Below are 21,239 nucleotides of genomic sequence, written 5' to 3' on the forward strand. Positions count from 1 at the left end.
AACCAATTAACAAGGGTCAAAAGGAGTTTAAATCCTGTGTTATTCCAGGCATTATCTGTCGAGAAACACCGAATAAGTTTGTGGAAGACATCCTGAGGGCCATCAATTTCCACCTCCTGGGTGTTCGTGCAATGGACTCTACCATGGTTTCATTGTGGGAAATTGTCAGAGGTTCAGTGGGGTGGTGGGCGGGGTCTTTCCAGTGGGGCCCCAAGCACTGATCATAAAATCTACGCTACTGATGAGAGACCCACAGGGATCCTCTGACTCAAACGGTACACTGATACCAGAACAGGGTAGCCCCAACAAAAGAATTTGTACTGCAAAAAGCCAGAAGCAGGACAAATGACACCAATAATGCGAGCACTGCCCTAATTTTCCCAGATTAAATTCAGGCTTTTTAGAGCTGGAGAAAGCACCTACAATGTATCAAAAAGGGACATCTCTATCTGAAAGTCAAGGTAATTCTGTGGCACCGCACAAAACTCACGATCCTAAACAAGGCAAGCAACATGTTGTAGTATACAGCATATGTATTTACCCTGTTTCTTTCTCCCTAGCTGGGCAGCCAGTGTGAATGAGCTGCATGGCATATTGGGGTGGTGATGATGAATGGAATGTTTGGGTGCCTGTGTAGTGAGGTGTGGCATTACAAGATGGGCTGAGCAGCATGCAGGCTGCTCCTGGTGGGACTGCTCTACATGAATTTACTAATCTGTAACTAAGACTAAATAAATCATCTTTAACTACACTTTGGCTTCTGGACTTAATATTTTCACATGTGTTCAAAAGATGGGTGCCTTGGAGGCCTTTTTGAAGATGTGTCAAAGTTAAAGTGGAGGCGCTGAGGGGAAAGGAAGGAATAGGAATTAATACTTTTTAGAATTTGAGAGTCGTATGCCTTCAAAGTAAGCCACACCACCCACATCTCCAGCGACATGAAATCTGGCACTTCAGAGGGTTTATTCATAACCTGCCAAAGGTTGGGCGGGGCTTGTGCCATTTTCAATATCTCAAGAGGTTTCAGTGGGTTGTCATGTCCAAATGACACCACCATTCACCCTAATTACAAGCCGGTTCCGACAAACCAAGTAAGTTAATCAAAGGCTAAGACTACCAGATACTATTATATTATCTATTACCGATTTCCATTTACAGTATCACATCGACAAGAAAAAGTATTTTGCATATTACTCAACTTAATAATTGACCATTTACTATCTGCAGAAGATTGCAAAACATGTTACTTTTATTAATTCTACAGAATGTCAGGAAGTGAAAAAATGAAGTCTTACCAGAACAGCACAGGAGACATAAAGAGTGTTTTCTGGTTCCGCGGCTTTACTATTAACCGTAAGGAAAAACCATACTTTGTGAGGCCCACCTATAAAAAGAAAAAATATGGAACGTTTTATGTTGTCTGAATTATATCAGAGAAGAAACACTAATTCCATATTTCTGTTTAATGTAAACTTATATTTAGGATGACTCCCTCCATCCCTGAAGGAAAGACACTCTCCTATACCCGGTATAAATATTTTCCGTAACTTCTTGCCACAGTCCTAGAGCTGCTACGGGTGCCAAGAGACATTTCCCACTTTACTTTCCAGGGACCCTATCCCATTATTTGCCTGGCATATCGCCATCGGCCCTCCCAGGTTACAACTTGTTTCTGCATAGAAGGCACTACCCACTAGGGTAGTGATGTGTAAAAGTGTTTAAGAGATATAACCCACACAGACGTAACACATATTCTCACCTACATTTTTTTAATTAATATTTATTGAGAGTTTCTGGTACAGAAAAAATACATATACAAATTCATTATTCCATTAAAAAAAAGACAATCATTATCATTCGTATTTTTAAGAAATATATGACTTATAAAAGCACGGATCAGATGGTAAAAGCATATATAACATAACGCCAATTCTTGGCTAAAAGCTGCCGAGGGGTTAAAATTCCAACAATTAATACATAGATTTATCGTTTTTTAATTTTGAAGTCTTGAATCCCTCCACTTTTTGAGAGGTGCCCAGATATTCCTGCCCTTCTCTGGTTTTTTTACCCTTATGCTCATACAAACATGACTCTATATTATGCATTCCCAACAACCTGGTGAGCCACATTTGAAAAGATGGCGCTGTAGTGTCCTTCCAACCAGTGGAGATAAGAATCCGGAGTACCGCCACCGAGATAAAAACCAAAGCTTCTGCTTCTTTTCCCAAATCCAGCTTACAATCAGTGTCTAATAACATCAGGGTCGGGGATAGATTGATTTTAAGATCTAGCAGCCCCTCCCAGAATTTCATAATTTCCCTGCGAATTGGGACTAGCATGTCACAGTGATAAAACATGTGCAATAAATCCGCAGGGCCAGAGTTGCACTTAGGGCATCTATCGTCTTCCCTAACACCACAGGCAAACAACTTTGCTGGGGTGTGATAAAGGTTAAACAATGTTTTGTAATGTTGTGCCCTTAAGTTAGAAGAGCGAAATAGTTTCTTATTTAAAAGTAGGGCTTGATCAAGATCAGCATCTGGATCTCCTAATTTCAACGCTAGGGAGGATTCAGATTTCTCCAAATCATCCCGCGTTCCCAACAACAGATGATTGTATACTATTTTAATCTTTTTACCCCCTTTTGATAGATAATCAATCATTGTATCACCGGTTCCCAAAGAGATCCTAGGTCTAAAGGCCGACAAGGTTCGTACATTTAGGCCATACAAAAACCAATGGTTGGGAGGAATACCAAACTTCTGCCGGATAATTTCAAACCCAAGGATGAAGTCTCCTTCCATAATATCCCCCAAAATCTTCACTCCCTGCTCCTTCCAAAACAAACAATTCCTATCCATACCAAATTGAGGGAAAAGGCTAGAGTTCCATAGATGGAGGTAGGCGTTTATCTTTGGAATATTCAAGAACTTTTGGGCCGCATTCCAGGCCCCCCAGACCCCCCAGGCCCCTTGCAAAACCTTATACCGTGATCTCTTATAGTATCGGCTCTCAACTTCACACATCAGTAAACCCAAAGCCTTCCTTCCCAATAACAGCTCGAATATAGAGGGGGGACACTGATTAGCTCCGTTTACAACATCCAAGCTTACATCTAATTGAAACAGTATAGTCATTTGAGTCAAGAGGCAAGTCCAATGATAGAACCTCAGATTTGGCATGGCCAGCCCACCCCTTTCCAGAGGGAGTGACATATATTTAGTAGAGCGCCTGACATTACCATACTGCCAGATAAACCTTATAAAAATTGATTCCAAATTTTTAATTACTTTCTCCCCTAAAAGAAGTGGTATAGCCCGGAACAAATACAGCACTTTGTAATTTTTAACACATTTACCCTGCCTATCAGGGAGAGTTGTAGCACATCTTTCAGCCTAGCCTTCCATCCTTGCCTTTCAGCCTAGCCCAGTCAGCCGAGCCAGCCGGCCTAGCCAGCCGACTTAGCCAGCCAGCCAGCCTACTTAACTCACCAGCCAGCCAGTCAGCCAGTCTTCCAGTCAGCCGTCCAGCCAGCCAGCCAGCCAGCCAGCTACAATACGTGATCTTACCCAAAAGGCAGAGAAGCGCCACTGCCTACCTGAAATCGGTCCCGGGGGGACTAGAACCCCCAGCAACCAACATGCCAGGAGGCGCAAACATTTGTCCATCGCGCCCGGAGGCGTATAAAGCAGCTCTTCATCACCACCACTGCCTGCCTGGAATCGGTCCCGGGGGTACTACGCCCCCCAGAAACCAACACGCCAGGAGGCGCCAACGTTTGTTCATCGTACCCGGAGGCGCATAAAGCAGCGCCGGCTCCCATACCCGCCACTGCCCGTCTGAAATCGGTCCTGACAACGCACCAGGAGGCGCCAAACATTAGTCCATAGCGCCCGGAGGCGCATAAAGCAGCGCGGGGCTCCCACAGCGCAGGAGCCCTCATCACCGCCACTACCCGCCTGAAATCAGTCTCGGAGTGACTACTTCCCCCAGCAACCAACATACCAGGAGGCACCAACGTTTGTTCATTGTGCCCGAGGCGCATAAAGCAGAACTGTGTTCTGCAAACTGGCTAAATGTAAGCAACCGGGGAACAGGGAGGGGACACTTAAGATCCTGCAAAACTCCACACTCTACTGCTTCTTGACAAAGACTGCTAAAGCCATAGACAAGGAAATATTAGCAGTTGAACGTCAACTATCCCTAGGGTGTAGCTCCCTCACTACTTTGAACCAAGAACTAGTGAAAAGTGGGGTGTCTGAGGACATTGACCAAGGTGATCCTAAAAGCTTACAAGTATCAGTGATATCCCCAGTCGAACCACCACTACCTCCCGTGAAGCCTTTTCCTCCAAACCAAGTCTCTATGCTACCTGACCCGCTAAAAGGAAGAAAAAGCTGAAACATCTGGAGCCCTCAGTGGGTGCAAAGACTAGGTTTAAGAAAAAGTTGCAGGAACCACCACAAGGAACTAATAGTACTCATTCTGCTCCAGCTATTGTGCAAGAATCCCAACCTGCCCCAACAGTCATCCTAGCCCCACCCCTGCAAGACCTAGACTTTTTATTAAATCGGTTTGAAATAATATTAACCCAACATCTTTCACCAATTCCGTATAGACTAGACAGGCTTGAGGCTAATGTGGCAAATGTACTGAAATCCGTCACATGTCATCTGGAAGGGGTAGGGAAAGACAGAGTATTGCGTTCAGTCTCCACTACCATGGGGGGGGCACAGGGTCCTGTAGGTATCCCGAATAGGATGGGACCCCACAACATCATAAGCCCAAAATTAGCTCCAGCAGGAGTTGCTGGGATTGGCCAGGAGAAAATCCAACCAAAATGGAGCACTGAAGCAAATTAAGCAAACAAGCGGAAGTGGGTTCTCTGGGGGTAGCACAAGGCCGAAAACCCAAAGTTCTGACACTAACCTATGGGGAAATGGTTCTAGGGGTAATGGCTGATTGAGACAGCCTTTCTGTCAGACAAATGTTGTGGCTTATCCTTACAAACCATTAAATGAGGTTAAATTGGATTTCCCAACCAAATGCTGCCCATATGTTGCAATATTAATTAATGTCCCTCCGCTTCAGGACAGCTCACAAGAAACAACAGATCAATTGAAAAATAAAGTATGCCATTCGCTATTCCAAAATACAGAGTATGTAAATTCCAGTTATTATGAGATTCTGATGGTTAGACAAGGTATCTGGGTGGGTTCCCTATGTAAGTCCACTCATGAAGATTGTATTGTGATAAATTGCAGAAACCCAGACTTTGCAGAGTTTTTAATCATGAGCGTGAGAAATCAATCTAGATGGGCCCAGACCGTGGTATAGGTTTAATGCAGCTGTGTTTTTTCTATAGACATCTAAACCCCTGTGGCCCAGCTAACTCACACAGCATGAGCAGATGAGGAAGGAGTATTCCCCTTTTGTTACCAGTAACAGATATCAGGCACTAACATAATTGGATCAATTAGATTGACTAAAGCCTAGTAATGTCGCTCTTATGACGGGCCAGGGTAATTCCCAGGTCGGTAATCCTGTGGAGGATCAAACACAACTCATCCCTAAAGAAATAGGGCTCCCACAACAAGAGATAGCTCCCAAACAAGACATCTACTGGGGGAAGTCCTATTGCTTATTTACAGCTGAACACCATATCTTGGAATATTGCAGGGTTGCGCTCTAAATTCAATGATCTTGAGTGGGGCAGACTAGTGGATAACTGTCACATCTGTCTGTTCCAAGAAACATGGTCCATTGAACAGATTCACAGAGTGTGTTTTTCCACATTTAGCCTAGAAGCGGGACAGTCCTCATCTGGCAGACTTACAGGTAGGATGTTCATCTGGGTCAAGACGTCATTAGCCAGTAAAATCATTCGCCTGGACAGAGACTCACAGACACAGAAGATTCTTGGAATTGATTTGGTCTAGTTCAAAAGGGACATTCATGTTAGGATTATTAACATAAATACCCGATTTAAAAGCCCCCATAAGCCCTCTGATACATGACAATGCTATCTAACTTCCTTGAATCTGCCAAAAATGAATGCCACCTGATTATAGCAGGTGATTTTAATACAACATATGAGCCTGTAGAGTATGTCCAGGAAATAGTTCAGAAGGAAGAAGCTAGATGCATCAAAAGACTTCAGATTCCAACCCTTAAAAGATACGCCAGTGTTGGGCAGCAGGTTCTATCATTTACTCTCGCCTATGGGGAGCGTGCCTGCAATGGGAGGACACACTCAGATGCCAATGCAGATTACAATTTTAAGAGGGGGAACATTAAATGCAGAATTGACCTTATTATGGTAGACCTCGATCTTTGGCCACAAGTTAACGATATGTCCATCCTCAATCGTGAGGACAGTGATCATATTGCATTGCTCTTAACTCTCTCTGGGCTCCTGGTCTTACAGACTCAGTACAATCTATCAAAGGCGCCTGTGGTAACGACCATGATAAAAGGAGAGTCAAGTTGGCAAAAGTAGTTACTGATGGCAAGCTTCTCACTAAAATCTATAAAGAGGTGGCTGAGACTCTAGTGAACATGAGTAATGCTAACACAAATGATGATATCATTCTGGCTAGTTATCAAGTTTTGTCGAACAACATTTTGCTCTATTTTAGTCGTCAGGGAAAGTCACTTTCGCTTAAATGTAATAACGCTCCATGGTATAACGATGCATGCAGGCAAGCCAGAGCAGAATTAATGGTGGCAGTAAAGTAGGGTTAATGCCCGACATACCTAAAAAAAGGAGCCTTTACAAGAGTACACAATGTGGAGGCTAAAAAGTGCTGGAAATAGAAAATTGGCGTATCCTAGTTGAGGCATCCAGGCAAAAGGATTGTCAGCTATTCTGGAATCTTTTTTCTAAAGGAGTAACCCATCAGGTTAGCGAAGAAGATTTCTATATATAGCCACACATCTGGGAAGAGTACTTCTAGGCGTTATACTCAGAGTAGGATTGTGGGCTAGAGAGTGATACGGTGGAACCAACCGGGGCTAGCAATGAAACACTTGACGCAAATGAGGTAGTGAGCTTCTCTTTAATGGAGACTATAAATGCTATTAGCTCACTACAAACTGGGAAAGCCCATGGGCTAGATAGACTGCCAGGGGACCTATACAAATCTGAACTCAAAATATGGGGCCGTCTGCTGAACTTAGTTTTTAATGCCATTGCACATGGAAGAGACATCCCGGCAACTTGTAAGGCTGCCAAAATAATCACAATATTCAAAAAGGGGGGAAAAGGGGGCCCTGCAAATTATAGGCCTATCAGCCTTATAGACGTGTCCCAGAAAGTTTTTAGCAAAATTATTTTATTACACATTCAAAACCTGATAGAGGACAATAGTATTCTTTCACACTTGCAGGCAGGGTTTAGAGCTTCCACAAGCACCCTGGATCAGGTGTTTTGTTTTCTCTTGCTAATATGGAAAGAGGTCAAGCTCAAGCAGGGTCGTCTTTATGTGGTGTTTGTTGACCTCAAAAAGACATTTGATTCTATTGATCATAACAGGCTCTGGTTTGTTTTGAGGGATCTGGGACTCCCCCCTGGCCTACTACGACTTTTAATTTGTCTACATCATGATAACTATGCCAGAGTTAGATGGAACCTGGATAGGAGCCCGACTGACACTATACCGATTATGAAAGGAGTCCGCCAGGAATGTGTGTTGGCCCCAACTTTGTTTACTTTATATATAAATGAGATCATAGGAGAGTTGTATGATTGTGGAGGTGATCCGCCCAAATTGGGAGGCAAGTTAATACCGTCTCTTATCTTCGCCCACAATACATTACTTATATCAAAAACCCCAATGGGCATTCAGAATGTTTTAATGAAATTTGCAACAGCCTGTAAAGCCCGTGGCCTCAAAATAAATTGCTCAAAAACTAAATGTATGGTTTTTAATCCATACAAATCCACTAAGGGGAAAGTGAGGCTTGACGCTCAACTATGAGAAAAAGTCAAGGCTTTTGAATATCTGGGCATTAGAATTAGTGACAACCTGGCATGGACCACCCAAATCCAGAAAAGTGTCCTGACTCTTCAGCATGTGGACTGTGCAATTGTTAAAAGAGTCAAACGCTCAGCTTTTTGCCCAATTTCTCCTACACTAGAAATATACAGGGCCAAAGGCCTGGGTGCGGCTCTTTATGAGGCTGAATTGAGGGGACTGGAGCATATTAACTAACTTGAAGTTACTGAAAATAAATGTTTAAGAGCTCTTTCAAATCTATCAAAGAACACACCTTTATTACCCTTACGCCTCAACCTTGGTTTAAAGTCCATTTCCCATGTTGCTGTTCTGAAGGTGCTTATGTTTTGGATGAGACTTTGGACTAGTGACACACATGTACCAGTGAAGGATGCTGTAGAGGAATTTTTAATCCTCCAAAAGAGATCAGGACTCCTGCCATGGTTTGCAAAAGTCAAAGATTGGCTATTCAAAATGGGGCTGGTGAATATGTGGAGTGACCCGCAGTTCATCACAAAAAAATTTTTTAAAGGTTAAAAGCTGTTTTAATTTTGATATGTATATGGATGATGTTGAAACACCCCAGGCACGAGCATTTTCCATAAAATTATGATTGCACACTTTACCTCTAAATGCTCCGAGAAGTAGGTGGGCAAAAACAACTACTTCCCCTGTATATCCGTCCTGCAACTCTACTACTGAAACTATTGAACACTTTGTTTTTGTCTGCCCCGCATATGCTAAACTGAGGAAAACATGGATTATCCCTGCATGATGGCTGATGTTGTTTTCTCGCCCCTCAGACGCTCTTCATGTATTTAGCTCTGACACAACCAAATGGCTTGTTTTTGCCTTATCTAGAAATCTCCTATATGCTTGGTGGCAGAGGTCTGAAGTGGTTATATAAAGAATCATTGCTGGACTATGGGGATATCCACAGTAAGGGCTTAGACTGTGATCCAAGCATAAATAATGACACAGGTTAAATGTTGCAGCTCCTGTTTTCCTAAAATTGATTTTTATCTATTTTAAACTTTTTAAAAAATAATATTTTTAAATCTTGACTGGATACATTTGTAATTCGATTCTTTTTAACACTTTGTAGGCACTTTTACAAGATGAACTTTGCTGCTACATATTGGCTCTGAACTCTTTTTAACTGGTTTTGTAATTGTTTTTGCACATTCAACAGATATCACCTGTCTTTTCTCCCTGGCCCCGGTCCGACGCGGCAAGTGCCGCTGCACGGAGGGCTTCTGGGAGAGGCAACAACTTCCTGCTGGGGTCAGCGCACTAGGCTTTGGTGCCCCCACCAGTTCTTAGCTCCGCGCTCATGCGCACACGCAGTGGACGCTGCAGTTACCTAATCTCAGGGACGCTGCTAGCTGCGGCGTGTGTACGCCTCATTCTTAACGTTTGCCTGAAATTCTATTTTGTTTGTTTTTAACTTTGCTGCTACATATTGGCTCTGAACTCTTTTTAACTGGTTTCGTAATTGTTTTCGCACATTCAAAAGATCTCACCTGTCTTTTCTCCCTGGCCCCGGGCCGACGCGGCAAGTGCCGCTGCGCGGAGAGCTTCTGGGAGCGGCAACAACTTCCTGCTGGGGTCAGCGCACTAGTCTTTGGCGCCCCCACCAGTACTTAGTTGAAGGCTCATGCGCATGTGTGCAGCGGGGGCGCCGGCGGTTTGCCAAAGGCGCGCAAAAGGCAAGCCCTTCGGTGCCCCTCCGCGGCTGGACCGGACCCAGGGCCCCCCCCCCCGTCCTTTGCCTCTAGATCATAAGAAATGAAACTATTCAGGAATGGAACTTTCAAACTTACGCCCAGCACCCAATATTGTGTGTTCCCGCATGGTTTTAGATGCCACCCCCGGTGGATTCTTCAACGCCTGTCCTCATTGTAATTTTAAACCTTCTACTCCACTAAACAGGAATGCTTCTAAAGCGCATTCCCTCTATCTTGACAGTGAAAATATCATCGCAGCACTCAAAAACGTGCGCTCACTAGTTAAACACAAATATGAGATAGCGGACCTTCTAATTGATCACAATCTTGATGTTCTTTTTTATAAAGTAGTAGTAGTGATAGCGGGAAGACTGAATAAATGATGGACCCTACCTGAGATAAGCACCTGACTACTCTACCCCCATGAGCTATCCTTGCCCTTAAGTTTAATTGAAGGGGTTGTGTGCACACTGAATGGCACCCATCAACACCGTGCCTATTCCCTAGGGAATTACAATGCAAAACAAACAACAGCAAAGGTGCACCACAAAAAATGAATCAGTTGGTATAAACGATATTAAAGTAACCATCAGAAGAAAATTCCTCAGAGATACTTAGAGTTCTTCTTTCAATCTTTATTTTTCAATCAGTATAAAAGCACAAACAGCCGACGCGTTTCGTCCCAACATGGGACTTCTTCAGGGCTTATGAATTGGTTGGACGTCGCATGTGGGAGTAAACTTGTGAAGCAGCGTGGTCCTGGGGTAACCTTCCAGGCTTGTGTGATCCTGTTCTCTATTATATTGCTCCGAGGCTGAGTATTTAATTAGGTTTCTAGGTATAAGCTTTTCTTGGTTGACAGATGAAGCAGTATCTATAAAATATATAGGTGATGTAAGTGATCATATCACCTTGCTCATACAGGGAACTCAGTACGTTTGCTGAGTCTGAGAAAGAACTGGTTTGGGACTGGGGGTCCTATTCGTCCATTGGGAGAGGGAGTGGGCACTGTGTCCCAGTAGGCCGTTCTTAATATATCGGCCGGCACCCATCCACAGCCCTCGACCCGGAAGAACACCCGTGGCGACGTCGTAGTAGTGATAGCTTTATTCGATAAAAACATATCATAAAAGCATTTCTTACATCTTTAAAAACAATTTTATCAACAATCATCAACGTTAAAACATTTTTATATACAAACAGCATATTGGGCAGGGGGGCTCATTCACTGGATTAGTAGTTTTTTTGCAGTTCTTAAACGCCAGGCCCAGCCCAAGAATTTTGCCATGCAAGTGGAAAAGAGGGGTCTAGCATCTGTACGTAGAATCCGTAGGGCTTCTGAATGAGAACGAGTTCCCAAACACCTGCAAAGGGGCTTCAACCACCTACGTCTCGGGGCTGCATAGACACTACACTCAAACAACACGTGGGACACGGACTCTACCCTTAGATCACAGAAGGGGCAGTAAGGTACGGTTTGAGCGGGCGGTTTCCAGGTGGAAGTGAACTCACACAGTGGAAGCACCCCCACCCTAAACTTGATGTACAATGATCTGTCCCATGAGCTCTGTATAGTGTCTAGATACATACGGGGTCTCTTTGACTAACAGAAACAGGGCTACAGATTTGCAATGATTTGTACTTCGAACCCTCTCATAGTCTACCCATGCCCAATAAGCCTTCTTTAGCTGTTGTTTCGGAGGTGCAGATTTGTTGGCCCAAGCCTCTCCTAGTCCTAATTTATGAAGCAGCTTTTTGACCTCCCTAAGCCAGATGATCTTATGCGAGCCCGGTAGGGACATAATGTCGTTTAAGGCTTCTGCATAACTGCTAAGTTCTTGCACATTCCAGATTCTGGACCATAGGAGAAGTGGGCGTAATCTCGCTTGATCGCATATTGCCCGGGTACCTGCGTCTAGTAGCAGTGGGATTGTTGGTGTGCTGTGGGGCAAGCCCATAAGGTCTTTGTGGAAGTTGTTCTCAAGATGAGCCAGAGTATCAACTCTGTGAGTGCCCCACAGTTCGGCACCGTATAGTGCCGCGCTCACAACCCTTGCCCTATAAATATCTAGGGGGGCCCAATTGGTTTTAGTGATGAGGCTCGCTGTTCCTTGAGCAAGGCACCTGCCACCCTTTTGTGAGTCAGAAACACTTTTTGGTGGTGTGCCTTCCAGCTCATGGTATCACTGATACGTATACCCAGGTAGTCAAATTCTTTGACGCGATCAAGTGGGACAGAATCTAGGGCCGGTGGAAAAACAGACTTTTTGGGCGGGTTAAGGACTAGAAACTTAGTTTTACCTATGTTTATAGCCAAGCCCCTTCCATCACAGAAGGCCTTGAAGCTGGAAAGCAACGATTGGATGCCCATTGGTGATTTCGAGATTAGGAGGGTATCGTCCGCGAACAGGAGCATTGGGATTTTCCTTCCAGCCAGGGTGCGTGCATCTGATGGTTGCTGGAGAAGGTGCTCCACCACTCCGTTAATGTAAAGAGAAAACAGAGTGGGGGCAAGCACACACCCTTGGCGGACGCCCCTGTCCACGGGGATACGAGGTGTTTTCTCTCCCTGTGCACCCCATCTAATTTGGGCAAAATTCCTGTCATGAAATTTTACAAGCAACGACAGCAAATAAGGAGGGAGGCCTAACCCATCGAGGACGTTCCATAAGAGTGCGCGTGGTACTAGGTCGAAGGCAGTCCGCAAGTCAATAAAGACTAAGTACAAACTGCCCCCTCCCAGCACCACCACTTTCCAATAGATCATTAGAAGGCGGAACGTCTGCTCGATTGTGCCTGTTCCTGTTCTGAAGCCCGCTTGAAGATCTGACAGGATCCGATTTTCATCGGCCCACTGGATGATCCTGCCCAGTACCACCTTTCCTGCTACCTTTTGGGAGGAGTCCAATAAACTAATTGGTCGATAGTTCGCTGGGTCGTCCCTAGAGCCTTTTTTAAAAATAGGTACGACTTCAGCGCCCCTCCATGAGTCAGGAAAAACCCCACCCAACAATACTTCGTTCAAAAGGGAGGCAATTAGTCTACTCCAAGAAGGCGGGTAATTCTTAATTAGGTCTCCTGGGATTCCGTCGGGACCTGCCGCTTTGTTCGAGACAATACATCGAATTGCTCTCTCTACTTCCAGGCTGGTAAATAGACTATCATAACACGGGAGATCAGTTATAGAATTAGGCAATGAACCCAAAGATGGGCAAGCTAACTGAGATGCACCTGGAGGAGCGGAGTACAATTTCAAAAAGTGGTTAAACCATACGTCCCCAGGAATATTGCAAGTTAGCTGCTGGTCAGTGGGCTTTTCCCTAACTCTTAGTAGGTCCCAGAACCTCTTAGCATCCTTCCTAATGCTTGCCTCTACTAGATCTCCCCAGAAATTAGAATCATAATCCTGCTTGGCTTCGGATATGGTTTTTTTATAAAATTTTCTCGCAGCCCTAATATCAACTGCGTCTTTAGACTTTAATGTGGCGACAAGTTCCCTCTTAGCTGCACGACATTTAGCAGTATACCACTTATCAGACTGTTTGGGCAAAATTTTTGAGGGACCCCTACGAGTAGATTGGGGAACAATAAATAAGTCACTCAGTGCCAATATAGTCTCAGTGAATAGGGGTAGGATCTTATCACCAGTTGGACTTAAGGTGTCCATCCGAAGCTCCACTCCTGCCAAAATAGGGACGCTGTTTGCCAAACCCTGACCGGCGCTGATAGTGACAGAGGGCTCCTTGAACCTACGCCTCGCGGAACCCGCTTCGCGGGTCCCGCATCGGATTGCTAACTGCCTGATTGTTCCTGGCTCACCTGTTTGGCTGTTCCTGTGGGGGCGCGTGAGGCTGCAGGGCTGCGAGCGTGAACCGGGACTCACCTTCCCAGGAGTCCCGGTCCCAGAGGCTGAGTCACCTGGCCCTGCTCTCCCTGAACGCCCCGCCCCCACCTTCTGACAACTGAAAAGGCGCCTGGATCCTTCCTCTGTGGGACGCTGTTTACCAAACCTTGACCGGCGCTGATAGTGACAGAGGGCTCCTTGAACCTACGCCTCGCGGAACCCGCTTCGCGGGTCCCGCATCGGATTGCTAACTGCCTGATTGTTCCTGGCTCACCTGTTTGGCTGTTCCTGTGGGGGCGCGTGAGGCTGCAGGGCTGCGAGCGTGAACCGGGACTCACCTTCCCAGGAGTCCCGGTCCCAGAGGCTGAGTCACCTGGCCCCGCTCTCCCTGAACGCCCCGCCCCCACCTTCTGACAACTGAAAAGGCGCCTGGATCCTTCCTCTGTGGGACGCTGTTTGCCAAACCCTGACCGGCGCTGATAGTGACAGAGGGCTCCTTGACTCATAAAGGAAACTTGGACAGATCCCTCATCTGGACCTGATCTTACTGCTGCCATCCCAGAGGGCTACACAGCCTTAATACAAGATAGATCTAACAAAAAAGGCGGTGGGCTAGCGATAATTTACCGCAGTAATCTCACTACAAAAATAGATTATATACCCTCCCTGACTTGTGAAGCTATATATTTTTCTATTCAGCTCACCCCCTTCCAAACCTTAAAGGGCATTTTACTTTACCGCCCACCAGGACCAAGGACAGTGTTTCTCTCTACACTAAGCAACCTGGTAGAACCAATGGCAGCCGAACCCACCCTTACGATTTTAGGTGATTTTAACTTTCACCTAGAAAATCATCTTGATAAGGACACTAACACACTTCTTTCAGACCTAGAAGCAGTGGGTCTATCACAGCGAGTTCCAAACTCTACGCACATAGCCGGCCACACTTTAGATGGCCTATTCTCCAATTGTCAAGCTATTCACTTAAAGAGCTTTCTCCCTTTAGTCTGGACTGACCATCATGCGATTATATTTAACATTCGTATTGACAACAAGTCCTCTTGAGATTCTAATAAGCAGCTCTATCAAGTAGTCGCCAAACTGTCAGGTCAAACATCTTTCTGCATTAGAGCCCCTTCACAGTCACTGTGTGACTCTCTGGCGATCCACTTTTTTGAAAAATGTAAATGACATCTATTCGAAATTTGCATCCCAGACCAACACAGCCGACCAGTCCTTAATAAGTGGTACCACTGAATACTCCTTAATACAATTTGATAGCACCACACCTGATCAGATTCCCACTCTAATTTCTTCTGTTAAATCAGGCTCTGCTATCCACCCTTGTCCTCGGGCTGTACTTATACCAGTCACAGAACAGGTGGCACCGGTTCTATCCAGCATCTGCAATGCTATGTTTGCTTCAGGCATATACCCCACAACCTGGAAGAAAACTATCATAAAACCATTGCTAAAAAAGCAAATATGGACCCGACTGACACTAAGAATTATAGGCCAATAGCCAGCTTGCCTTTTCTGGCCAAAATATTTGAAAAGTTGATGAATACTCAACTTTCCAAGTATATTTAAGATCATAATCTGTTAGATGACACTCAATTTGGCTTCTGTAGGGGCCATGGAACAGAGACCGCGCTTATCAAAGCGTCTGAAGATATTAGAATCACTCTGGATCGGGGAGGCACGGAGGTTCTTATACTGCTGGATCTCTCAGCAGCTTTTGACACTGTCGATCATACCATCTTGATCGACCGTGTCACTAAAATGGGCGTCCAACATAAAGCAAGAGCACTGTTGACCTCTTTCCTCACCAACCGCACTCAGTCGGTAAATTTTGCCACTTTCCATTCTGCCCAATTGGCCCTCCCGTGTGGTGTTCCGCAAGGTTTATCCCCAAGCTTGACACTCTTTAACATCTATATGTCGGACTTAGCCAGAGTCATCAAGGAACACAGGATGGGCCTTACATTGTATGCCGAGGATACGCAATTGGTGTTGACTATACACAATGATGGTGAAAAGGTAGCAACCAACTTTTAAAAGGGCATGCTGGCCATCAGTAGCTGGGTGACCAGCAATTGCCTTAAGCTGAACTCTGACAACACAGAGGTTATGACATTTGGCAAGCTATCCCCCACCTGGTCCTCCTCTTGGTGGCCTTCCTCACTGGGCCCCCCCCCCCACTTCCAGTCACCAGGGTTAGGACTTTGGGCATCATATAAGATGACAGGCTGACCTTTGTTCCTCATGCCAACTCGGTGGTCTCAGCTTCATTCCATAAACTGCGAATGATAAAAAAGATTCTACCATTTCTTCCTTTGACTGCAGGAAAAACTTTGGTCAGCACACTAGTCATGTTTACTGTTGACTACTGTAATGGGCTCCTTGTGAATGCCCAAAATAAGGTAATTCATAAACTCCAATCAGTCCAGAACGCAGCAGCCAGAATGCTAATAGGAACCCCCAAATACAAGCCTATCTCTCATGTCATTCAGAAGTATCATTGGCTCCCTGTGAAGAACCGCATAAAATTCAAGGCCTTGTGCATTGCTTACAAGGCTTCCCGAAAATCTGGACCTCAGTTTCTAATCAAGGAGCTTGCACCCTATATTCCCACCCAGGCCCTTTGCTCATCCACTGCATATCTGCTTAGGGTTCCACGCACCAAAACTGCTTCCTGGGGCGACAAGCATTTCATTGTCGCCACTGCAAAACTCTGGAACTCCCTTCAATTAGAGATCAGATTCTGCTAGTCTCTTCTAACTTTCAGGAAAATGTTAATAACTTGGTTGTTTAATCAATAAGTCTCTCCGGTATATGGTACAAGCCCGCTGTCCTTAGCGCCGAGACACCCACGGGTAGTAGAGAGCTTTATAAATCCCATAAACATAAACAATGAGATTTATGTTATGTGTATGTGTTCTCTGTCCTGTGTATGATCATGCTATTGATAGAATAAACAAATAATAATTAATATTATGGCATTGTGTGAGGTATACAAAAAGCAATCATATTATTTTCCATACTATTCTAAAGAGACATTTATGAAACAGTTCTCATAAGCTATTCCACAGTATTGTATCTATAGAGTCTTAGACACTTCAACTTAAGGAGTGATCGTTTCATTTTACAAGTCGTAAAACAATGGGTTAAGCTCTCTTCCCATCCTCATTCCGTGAATTCTCGCTACTTAGGGGGTGCCACTCTATCTTTGACACGACCTACATACAGACTGTTGAGAACTCTGGCAACGTGCCTCGTCTTGAACCACTGCCCTCTCCCCGCCTCAATTTCCTCCGAACCTTGATAATGTACATTGGCTGTCCATCCGCAACCCCTCTTTCTTCAAAGCTTTCTCCTTCACTCAGTTATCAATAATTCTGGTCCCATCTATCTCACTAGCAGTATTCCCAGCGTCAGTCTCTTCAGCAAAATACTGAAAAACACCTGGTCCAGCACGCTTATTCGCCTGATAGGCTGTGACAGGTAGCGCCAGGATGCCCTCTGGGTAACTGCTGTGCTTTATAATACTACTTAAAATGGTACGATGGTAAAAATGCTATAGAAAATTATATATGAGTGATATATGGGGGGCTACTGCAGCAACTAGTCTCAAGCGATGCCCACGTTTGCCCTAACAAGAATTAAAACTGATGTGGAGCAATTAATTGATTTTCGAATTAATAGCTAGCCTGCTATGTCCTCACAGACAAAACTGGAGAAATGTGTTCAAAATGTGTTTAATTTCTTTATATCACGATCAGCAATTGATTCTATCCAATTGTCACAATACAATCCATTCTTCTGTGTAACTCTCCAGTTCTCTTGTGACACACGACTCTTTCATTTTCTCCTTTCTGCTCTGTTGCTTTCACATTCCTGTGTACTTAGTATATTCCTGCCATTGTGTCTCCTTTTCTGTTTCTCTCTTTTTCTGTCACTCTTTATCTATGTAGCTGTCATTCCTTCAAAACACCCTTCCCGGCACAGATTTTTTTTCCGACACTGCTTGGCTGTCTCTGTGACATCTTGTTGCCACTAACTCCCAAACAAACTTGATCTTCTTATGAACCTTGCTTCTCTGTCCCCCCCCCCCCATAGCTTTTGTCTCTCATGCAAATCGTGTGAGTGGTCCCAAGAGATGGTATGGATTGAATAGAAATAGTAATATTTGAATCGTGCCAGCTATTCTCATCAAGCAGCTCCTTCATTTTCTGGAGCAATTCGCAACAGGCATTTACAATGCAATAGGTCTCGCAATGACATTGTTTTGAGCTATTGACATTGTAAATGGCAATGCCTTTAACAAAATTAAAACGCATTGTTATTTACAATACCAAAAGCAACTCCTATTGCATTGCATAGCGCGGTGTCCGGGAAGACGAGGGAAATTGAGGGGCGGGGCTACATGTCCCCTTCTGAAATCTCCCCATCCACAATATGATTATTAATAAAAAATAAAACGCTCTCCAACGAAAACAGCAATGAACAGCAAAAAGTCAGAACCCCTAGCCTCCACTAGAGGAGGGCTAAAAGCTCAAGCCAGGCTCAAGCTAGATAGATACCTGGGTCTGGCTCAGATCGAGGTATTCTTGTACCCTCCCTGAAGCCCAAAACGATCAGAACTTTTATGTGGCTCCTGCCTACAGCCACCCTCCACCCTCATGCATCAAAAACTGAAGACCAAGAAATAACCTTTGATTTAAAATCGAAGACAGAAAAAGATACCTAAGTAGGGGCTGTGCACAATATGAAACAAGAAAACCTGTGATCAATCCCGGCTGCACTTCTTACCAATTGTGTGATTCTAGTGAAATATTTTATTTCACAAAGCCTCCTTTCCTTCACCATCGTATAGGAGAGATCCTTCAAATACATGAGTACTGGATGTGCATGATACAAAAAAAAATACACTTGGGCTTGGTTTAATACGATATATGTGACTCAGTCTATAACATTAAGGTTTTAAGCCACATTTAGGGTATACAACTGACTTGCCTCTATGAGCACTGTTGTCTGGGTGGGGTACAGAAATATTTTTACATTCTCATTTTTAGTAAATACCGCTCAATGTGGGGGAAAAATTCTGATGTACTTAAGTTAAGCTCTTCCGATGGGTGAAAATACATTGTTTGAATTCTGAAGAGACCTTTATATTATTGTACGATTTACATGCTCTCTACATCGGTGTGACGGGGTCAACCAAACACAGCCCACTCCCACTGGCTTCGAAGCACTATGAAGCGCTACAAGACGACAAGTTGGGCCATACCAGTCGATCGTATCTCAGAACGACACAAAGTACCTGAAGAACGCACATAAACAGAGCGTGTGAAATTGAAAGTATTTTTATTACTGGAAGATATGCTTATGTGCAAAACGCTTGCTGCCAACAGACTCTACTTAAGGGTGTGGTGGCAAGCCGAACAAAATACATGTACAGAGCACGTACTTCACAGAAATCTACAGGCCTCAGCCCACTCCAACAACTCAATAACTAGAGTCTAGAACCACATACTGCCAGCATCTGCAGCCGATGCCCAGAGGCGCCCCAGCCTGACCCAGAGGCAAGCACTGCAAGCCCAGCTCCATGGCTGTGCACTGCATGCTCAGCTCCATGGCTGTGCATTGCACGCCCAGCTCCAAGGCACAAGGCATGGAGCCTCGGTCCAATCCCGCTTCCGCACAATGCGACAGTCACTGAGGTTTCCAGTGACTGCAGGCAGCTACCCATCACGCGGCGCGGACTGTCTATTGACTAAGATGAGGCGCACAGGTATGTATCATCCCTTCAAGGGCAGGGGTAACGCAAACAAAGGAACAAACCTGAACACAGCTCTGTAACAGCAGACTCCGCTCCTCGAATCTGCTTCCCCCTACGTGTTAACACACGTTTCGGGATACAAAGCCCCTACTGTACGCGCGCTCCGCGGGCGAGCATTAAAGTGCCTTTGCGTGGGCCGCGCAGACGCTCTCAAGGAAGGGTGGAACTGAAGGCAGTAGTATTGTTTCATTGCTCTTTGCCAATGGACACTACTGCATGTCTCATGGCCACTACAACACGAAAGGGCCAGTCGTACAAGAGAGGATGGCTTCCTGAAGATGTGGGATATAGAAATCCAGGCCCTTCAATGCAAGTGATTTAATGTCTTTAATGCTGTAACGTAAATCGCCTTTTACACTACTACGGCGGCATTTTCCTCAACTAGGCGCTCATTACGACGGTTGTGGAGTTCCATCGCTTCAGTGTATTTGTTGTTTAGTAGTGTATGTTAATTGTTAGGAGAGATGTGAAACATGCACCACACAAACAGGTACCACAGGTTGCAGTCTGGTTCCATAGTCACTGAGCAGGCAAACACATTTTCAACAAATCTCTCTTCAGTTCCTCTGCTGCAAGGCAAATGGATTGTGCTTCATCCGAGCCCAAACACATCCAAGACGGGGCAGGGAGAAGGCTGCGGCAAACCGTAGCGAAACAAGCGATGAACTAATTGGAAACAGATGGCCTCTCTAAAACAGATTGCCCCTCTAAAGATAAGAAATTGCTTCACGACAGCTGTGAAGCAGACGATCATGTCCGAATGGGCCGGACAAAAAGGGGAAATGGCAGGAACAAAATATACTCATTTCCAATTGCAGGCCACTGTTTAGCATAAATGGTGACGCCAGCCAACGAAAAAGAGGGGCAGGGCTTCAAAATCTCATCATTATCAATATGTGTCGCCAAACGAGCAGCGCATGTGCGCTGCAACGCTCGGCGAGACCTAAAAATGCAGAAACTACAGTTTATTCTGATAATATCTCCCTGCTCTTGGTGCAAAGATTTTTTGGAACCCCTGAGCTGAATGTTAATTGGCTGTTTGGTCGCTTCTTTGCCCTGGCTCTCCTGCAGCCATTTGAGGTGGCGCAAAAAAGCAACTGTATTCAAATGGTTGTAACCTAGGACTAATCCCAGTTGTGAAATATAGAAACATAACTGACATTTCAGTGATTATGATGTAATAATATCTCACGCTACCTTAGAGCAAGATTGCAGAATTTTTTTTTTTTTTACCTCCTGTGCATTCTCATACCTGCCAACTAAAAGAACAATCTCTTCGTGTGAGGGAGGGGCGTGGCCTTGAAGTGGCGGGGCCTCATGCTGAGAAGTACCTAGGAGGCCCTTTTGAACCCCGCCCCCAATTTTGCTGAGGCTGGTGAAGATGTCCTTAGGCGTTTTCACCCCCCTTAATAGACATCGGCAGCTCAAAGCCTCGGAAACGAGCTGGAAATCCAGTATTTATAGTAGTTTTCAGCTCGTTTTCCCTGTCACTGTGTGATATGGGTTCTTCAATGGGAAACCGTGTGATGGGAGCTGGTATCTTGTGTCAAAGGTGGCACCGTGTGAGTTGGCATATATGCATGTGACATGCGGTCCTTGTAAAAGTCTTCTTGGAGTTATGCACTGAATCAGAAAGACAGGATGGTGTATTATGCAAGATGCTAACAGAAACTGCAATAATCCTGAAAAGACTTTTTTGCAAGACAAAGAACAATCCTCCCTATTGAAAGATGAGACAACTGCGCATTTGTTTAGTAGTGACACTTTTTAGGAGCAATCATAGATGAGGTAACGTGAGAAGCAGCATCAAAGGTTTGCAATTCCTCACA

The 21,239-nt window shown here is 44.8% G+C and overlaps 1 protein-coding gene across 1 annotated transcript in view; it reads right to left on the reverse strand.

Moving 5' to 3' along the window:
• Nucleotides 1-21,239, reverse strand: part of CFAP47 (cilia and flagella associated protein 47) — a 2,734,468-nt gene that overhangs the window by 1,394,915 nt on the left and 1,318,314 nt on the right. The window contains exon 51 of the mRNA XM_086934611.1: nt 1,296-1,384. Coding sequence (XP_086790737.1) covers nt 1,296-1,384 — 89 coding nt within the window. The remainder of the gene's footprint in view (nt 1-1,295; nt 1,385-21,239) is intronic.

The sequence above is a fragment of the Lissotriton vulgaris genome, chromosome 8, assembly GCF_964263255.1.
Source record: "Lissotriton vulgaris chromosome 8, aLisVul1.2, whole genome shotgun sequence".
NCBI lineage: Eukaryota > Metazoa > Chordata > Amphibia > Caudata > Salamandridae > Lissotriton > Lissotriton vulgaris.